Source organism: Nicotiana tomentosiformis, chromosome 6 (genome assembly GCF_000390325.3).
Source record: "Nicotiana tomentosiformis chromosome 6, ASM39032v3, whole genome shotgun sequence".
NCBI lineage: Eukaryota > Viridiplantae > Streptophyta > Magnoliopsida > Solanales > Solanaceae > Nicotiana > Nicotiana tomentosiformis.
In genome coordinates, this window is record NC_090817.1 from 70931943 (window position 1) to 70939548 (window position 7606).

Genomic DNA, 7606 nt, shown 5'->3' on the forward strand with positions numbered 1-7606 from the left:
AAAAAATTCCTGAATTAGCACTACAAACTATTTCAAACACTATTGATTGCCAATCACCAGCATAGGCGCCAAAATTTGATGTGCGCAAAACACACACTAAAATATGTTCGCTAGTCGAATCTAGTAAACTATAATATCGTATCCGTAGGGATTGGAGTTAAACAGTATTATCGTAGTTTGTATCTATATTGCTATCCAGGATGATCAACAATGGAGATTTATATGATTTAAACTAAAATTAACTAAGAGTCTAAACTATCGACTAATGACAATCAACGAAGGTATTGAAAGGAAGTTATCAATTGGGAGAAGACAAGGTTGATAGGATAGGTGCAAGACAAATGTTTGCATTTAACTTTAGATAATTCACTTCTAATATTCAAGTGAGTCTCTCGAATTCACTTGGTTATAAGTTCAATTAATTAGTAGAAACTCCTCTCTCGATTAAGTCTCATCCTCACAAGATGAACCCATTTTAATCACGTAAAGATATGCAAGAATTCGTAGTGGATTGGTCTTTAGGAGAACCTCTCTTGATTATCCTCCTAACTAAGTTTAATAAACAATTCAACTAGCCTCTTCCAATTACTAAGAAGAATTAATGAATTCAACCAATAAAATATATATGTAACAGTTAAAACATCCAAAATGATTCAATACATAAAGACTAGAATTAAATATCCATAAACAAGTATCAAGATACCAAATCCATCAAACCCTCAAGAGAACTACTCCATGGATATGGAATAATTCATCATAACAATGTTTAAATAAAAGGAAAACATAAATGGATCCAAACTCTTGTCTTGAGTGAGGATTGAATGATGAAGTCCTTGAGCTTTTGCTTCTCCCTCTCCTCCTTGGCTTCCTACAGTCTAAGATGTGTCAAAAGTCATTAAAATAACATTTTTACATGTATTTATACTAAGTAGGGTCGGACCCAGACAAAAATACTTTTTCCGGTGCTAACTGGGATAATAACTCAGTAATAATTGCACAAGCGTGCCGCATTAGGTGACGCGCCAGGCGGGGCGGTGTGGGGAAATCCAGAGAGATTTTAATTTAACAGGAGCAGAAAAATATGCAGCCACGGTGCCCCACGCGCTGCTCCATGCGCCGTGGCTGTGGAACTTTCTCAGAGTAAATCTTTTTCGCTCGCTTTTTGATATCCAGGCTCGGTCCTTGACCCCCGGACGCTATCCCGGCTTAATTCCTTGGGCTTTTACTCAGACTTCAAAGCTCCAAATCACTCGAATTATCTCTATAACATTTACATAGCTCAAAATCCTCCTACAAGGCATAAAATATACAATTAGTGCAAAAAACTAGCGATTAAAGCTAAAACTCTATTAAAGTGCAGTAAATTAGAGTGCAATAAGCGACTAAAATATGCAATTATAGCCTACCATCAGCTATCTAACCATCCCGCAATGGTTTGTTGTTTCCATGCCTTGTCATTTAAAGGTCTTATTTCTGCTGATGATGTCTTCTTCGTAGTATGCTTTCTGTTGTTGCCTTATTCAAAACCTTGCTAGAAAAACCTAATTGGGACAAAAACTGGATGTAGGGAAAAAGAGTGCAGCACCTACTTTCACTACAAGTGGTGCTCATCAACAATAATAACTTTTTAGGTGAGTCATATTGCAGTTCCTCGGCAGTTTGACCCCATCCTGGTTTTCCAGTTCATATGATCCTTTCCCGGTGATAACTGAAACTCGGTAGATGCCTTCCCATACCGGGACCTTTTTTCCTGCGTTGAGATCCTGGGTGTTTTGAGTCACTTTTCTTAAAACTAAGTCTCCCACTTTGAAATAACGGAGATTGGCCCTTCAATTATAGTATCTTTCCATTCTTTGTTTCTTGGCCACCATCCTTATGTGCTCCAAGTCCCTGCGTGCGTCAAACAGCTCCAATTTGACTAGCAATGCTTCGTTGTTTGTTTCTTCATCTGCCCTTAAGTATCGCAAGGTCAATTCTCCTATTTCCACCAGGATCTGAGTTTCTGCTCCGTATACGAGAGAGAAAGGTATCTCTCCCGTGCTTGACTTAGTCATCATTCGGTATGCCCACAACACTTCCGGTAACTCTTCGGACCACTTGCCTTTTGTTGCTTCCAACCTTTTTTTGAGGTTTTGAATAATCACCTTATTGGTTGATTCCGCCTACCATTTGTGCTCGGATGGTATGGCGAAGATGTGATTCTTTTAATCTTCAAGTCTTCAAGGAAGTTTTTGACCTTTGAGGCTATGAAGTGTGGCCCGTTGTCGCAGGACCTGCCTTAACCCACTTAGTGAAGTAATAAGTTAAAATTAAAAGAAACCTTACCTTCCCGAGGGACGGTGGCAGTGATCTGACTATATCCATCCCCTATTTCATGAATGACCATGGGGATAATACCAAATGTAGCAGTTCTGCCGGTTGGTGTACTAATAGCGCATGGCGTTGACACTTTTCGCATTTCTAAATGAATGCCTTAGCGTTTTGTTCCATCCGGGGCTAGTAGTATCCTGCCTTAACTAATTTTAACGCCAACTAATCTGCACCTGAATGATTTCCAAAAATTCCTTTGTGAACCTCTCTCATGACGTAATTAGCATCGGAGGCTCCTAAGAATTGGGCCAACGGGCCTTGGAACGACCTTCTATATAACTGTCTGCCCTAGAAGCTGTAACGAGTTGCTTTGGTAGGGAGTGCCCGAGTTGCCTTCGGGTCTTCGGGCAGCCTGCCGTGCTCAAGGTAGACGATGATTTCATTTCTCCAGTCCCAGAGCAGGTTGGTTGTATTTACTTCATAATAATCGTCCACATCCGGTACAGAGTGCATGGGCTGTATGACCATACTGGAATCTAATCCCTTCATTTCCGTGGATGAACCCTGTTTGGCCAATACATCTGCTTCTGCGTTTTCTTCTCTTGGGATGTAGGTGATTGGCCATTCCATAAACCATGCGAGCAGAGTTTGAACTTTCACCACATATCGTTGCATGCGTTCCTCCTTGGTGTCAAAGATTCCATACACTTGATTTACCACCAGTTGGGAATCACATTTGATTTCAATGACCTCGTAGTCTAGTACCCGGGCCAATTCAAGTCCTGCAATCAAATCCTCATACTCGGCTTCATTGTTAGTCAAGGGAAAAACTTTTGTGGCATGCCTCAAGACTTCTCCCTCGGGCGTGATTAAGACCACCCCGAGCCCGGACCCTTTCACATTGAAATCTCTATCCGTAAATAAGGTCCAAACTTCTGATGTTGTTTCTGACACCATCACCAGTTCTTTTATGTCCACAGGGAGTAGCCCGGGACTAAAATCGGCCAAAACTCATGATTTGATCGTAGTCCTGGGCTATATTCAATATTGAATTCACTAATTTCAACTGCCCACTTGGCCAGTCGACCTACCAACTCAGGTTTTTGAAGGACATTCTGCAGGGGAAAGGTTGTCAGCATAACTATCAAGTGGCAAAAAAAATAAGGCCTAAGCTTTCGAGCAGCGACTACGAGAGCTAAGACTAGTATTTTGAGGTGCGGATAACGAGTTTCCGCTCCCGATAAAATTTTGCTAACATAAAAGATAGGAGATTTCGTGCCTTCATCTTCCCGGACTACAAACGACACTTACTGCTACCTCTGAGACCGCTAAGTATATTAGCAAATGTTCGCCTTTCTTCGATTTAGAGCCTGTTGGCATTCTGGAGTCTATTCAAAGTTGTTGTTGTTCTTCTTCAGAAGTGAGAAGAAGTGATGGAATTTTTTAAAGATCGAGAAATGAACTTGCTTAGAGCAGCCAGTCGTCCGGTTAGTCTTTGGACCTCTTTCATGATTTTTAGCTGGTCTGGAATGTCCTCGATGGCTTTAATCTTGTCGGGATTGACTTCGATCCCCTTTTGTCACACCAAGAAATCCAAAAATGTACCGGAGCTGACTTCGAATGCATAATTTTCGAGGTTAAACTTCATTTTCTGCTTCCTTAGGTTGTCAAAGGTTTCCTGGAGGTGTTTCAAATGGTCACCTGCGTTCGAAGACTTAACCAGCATATTATCTATGTAAACTTCCATTGTTTTCCCTATTTGCTTTTCGAACATTTTGTTTATGAGCCTCTGATAAGTTGCTCCGGCATTCTTAAGCTCGAAGGGCATCACATTGTAGCAATATGTGCCAAAATTCATTATGAACGAAGCTTTTTCCTGATCCTACGGTTTTATCTTAATTTGGTTGTACCCAGAATAGGCATCGAGGAAACTCATCAACTCATTCCCGGCCATTACATAAACCATTTGATTAATGTTTAGCAATGTGAACGGGTATTTTGAGAATACCTTATTTAGATCCCTATATTTTATGCACGTACATAATTTATTATTCTTGTTTGGAACTACGACTATGTTAGCTTGCCACTCGGTATACTTTACCTCCCAGATTGAACCGATATCAAGTAATCGTGTTGTCTCTTCTTTAACAAACATGTTTTTGACCTCGACAATTGGGCAATTCTTTTGCCTTACTAGCGGGATGTTTGGATATGGGCTTAGTTTGGGCACGACCACCTCTAGCGGGATACCTGTCATATCCGCGTGCGACTATGTAAAACAATCAACGTTAGCTTTAATAAATTCAATAAATTCTGATCTAAGCTTGGGGTCTAGCCTTGTCCCCAAGTGGAACTTCCTCTCTAGAAACTTTTCGAACAATACCACTTGTTTGAAGCATCCGTTTCTTTCGGTACCTGGAAATACCTTCGTACCTGGTAGGATTCGGACGGCTCCTCCTTTTTGTCATCTTCGTTTAGTTCGAGAGCAAGCGTCGGTTCGTGTAATTGCTATGCCGCGTATTCCTTCCCTTTACTACTGGAAACTGAGACTGCGTTCGTTGCCCATGTTTCCGGTTGATCTCCTTTTATTTGTTTGATTTCCTCTGGAGTTGGGAATTTCATAAGTTGGTGATATGTTGATGGTACAACCTTTATCTCGTATAGCCATGGTTTGCTAACAATTATGTTGTAGCCCATGTCGCCGTGTACTACTTCAAATAAGGTAGTCTTCATGACCCATTCAGCATTCATGGGTAGCAAGATCTCCCCTCGGGTGTTCACACTTGCTAAGTTGAACCCGACAAGGAGTTTTGTTGTCGGAATGATGCTTCTGGTTAGCTTGGCTTGCTCCAGCACTCTCCATTGAATGATGTTGGCTGAACTCCCTGAGTCCACCAAAATACGTTTAATTTGAAAATCTAGAACGTTAAGATAAATTACCAGGGTATCCTTGTGCGGCAATAGAAGTCCATCAACATCTTCTTCTTTGAAAGTGATGTTGTCCTCGACGACTTCCCATAGTCTCTTGCTATGAGTCACCGATACTTTTGTCTTTTTTGCTGCCGAGAAGGTAACACCGTTGATCTCGTTTTCCCTGAAAATCATGTTGATGGTTAGCCGGGGAGGGTCTTTTCCTATTTTTGAGGGATTTGCGTTGTCCCGGCTGTGACCTTAATTGTTTTTAACCCGGTCGCTTAAGAACTCTCTGAGTTGGCTATTTTTCAACAACGTTGCCACCTCCTCGCGCAGATGTCGGCAGTCCCCAGTCCGCTGGCCGTTAGTCCCATGATACTCGCACCATAGATTAGGATCCCATTTGCTAGAATCAGATCTCATCCACCTCGGGAACTGTGCTTCCTTGATATTCCTTATCGCCGATACCAGCTCCACTACGTTGACATTGGAATTGTACTCGGACAGCCTGTGATAGGTGGAATCTTGGGAACCCGATACCTCTTTATCTTGCAATGACCTGTTATTCCGACCGCTGTCAGTTCTTCTATTGGAAGCGAACCTATCCACCAATCGCAAAGCTCTTCCGCATCCTTCGGCCCTTTCGTTAGGAAAAAAATCAGCCCTTATAAGATCGTCGATCTGTGTCAAAATCTTCCTTCGATTTATGCATATTCTTTTCTCAATCTCGACCTTTAGTTGATGCAAGAACCCGAGCTGATCATCTTTTATTCGTAACTGTGATAGACATCGGCCCATGTAGTTTCCTGGAACTCAAGCAGGCTTTCTTTCAGTTTTTGGGAGGCATCGGGGCTCCTCTGTTTCAACCCTTTAGTAAACGCCTCAACTGCCCATTCATCTGGCACGATCGGTAGCAGCACCCTTTCTTTCTGAAACCTGGTCATGAACTCGCGCAGTAACTCGGACTCTCCTTGTTAGATTTTGAATATGTCCGCCTTTCGGGTCTGGACCTTCTTGGCCCTGGCATAGGCCTTGATGAAAGAGTCCACGAGCATCTCAAAGGAATCTATTGAGTTTTCGGGTAAGAGTGAGTACCATGTCAGGGCCCCCTTTGTGAGGGTTTCTCCAAACTTCTTCAGCAGGACCGACACAATCTCGTGCGGAGCCAAGTCATTTTCTTTCACTACCGTTGTATAGGTGGTGATGTGCTCCTGAGGGTCCAAAGCCCCATCATATTTTGGCACATCTGGCATTTTGAACTGCTTCTGAATTAACTCTAGTGTTGCACTCGGTTTGAACGATGACTGGGTGTATTTCTTTAAGCTCGGGCTCTTCAGCTCTGGTGGTGCGCCCGGAATTAGATCCATTCAGGTGTTTATTTCCCTTATAAACCACATGAGATCGATTTTGAAGGGACCATTACTGTTGTTACCAGATCCGCTGCAGATACCTTCGGCCCCGTCGAAGCCAACCTCACCCCTAGGGGTGTTGTTATGAGCCTTTTGCGCTGTTTGATTTGCGGTAGCATCAGGATGAACTGGGCCTCTTCTATTCGCGTTGTTGGAAGCACCCAATAATACTTGCCTTAGTTCTGTCATGGCCTAGTATTTCTGTGAGAGATGGCCCATGATGGCCTTTTGCTGTTCTCTCAGGATGCTCACCGTTTCCGCAACGTGCTCGTATTTAGCATCATCAGGAGTCGCCTCCCATACGTATCGAGGATAACGCCCGCCATGGACCGGCGTTGCTATGTCCTCCTCGTGTTGAGGCAGATTTTCTTGTGCCTCAACGTTGTGTACGATATTGACATCGTTGGCTGCAATTTTTTTTAATTTTTGCCTAAGAAACAAAGAATCAAACAGGTTAGTAATAGATGCAAAGATCAACTCAATCACACAACTGTCTAAGCCCCACGGTGTGCGCCAAACTGTTTACCCATTGATTTGATCCTAAAATAATAAATAAATTAAATAAAAAGCAAGACTTAGTGTTGAAATTGAGATTAAATAGTAGACAACTTGATTTCAGGAGCAAGGCTTCCGAAGGAAGTAATTAGAATAACGTTAGACAGAAAATAAAGTATTATTTATCTTGGAATAATGTGTAGCATAAGTTTGTCAGATTTTTTCGTGTCTTACAATGGTAGTTGAAGCCAATATTTATAGTTATACCTAGGGAACAAAGTACTAGGATCAAGTCTCTCTTAAATGACAATAATGGGGATCATTGATGAATATGTAACGGCAGGTCATAAATGCCAAAATTCTCTGTAATGGATGTGTATTTAAAACTGAGGAATATTCTTCATTGAATGTCATTTGGTGACAAATATCCGTTTGCTCTCGTTGATAATGTTCCCGTTGGGGCCTACTCGATGCCTTCC

At 42.1% G+C, this 7606-nt stretch overlaps 2 protein-coding genes across 2 annotated transcripts; both read right to left on the reverse strand.

The window, feature by feature from the left end:
* Positions 1–2658: 2658 nt before the first annotated feature.
* Positions 2659–3267, reverse strand: LOC138894185 (uncharacterized). Its single transcript, XM_070178866.1, has one exon. It carries the CDS (start codon positions 3265–3267, stop codon positions 2659–2661), a length of 609 nt encoding a protein of 202 aa, XP_070034967.1.
* Positions 3268–4818: 1551 nt separating this feature from the next.
* Positions 4819–5415, reverse strand: LOC104089977 (uncharacterized). Its single transcript, XM_009595002.1, has one exon. It carries the CDS (start codon positions 5413–5415, stop codon positions 4819–4821), a length of 597 nt encoding a protein of 198 aa, XP_009593297.1.
* Positions 5416–7606: the final 2191 nt, after the last annotated feature.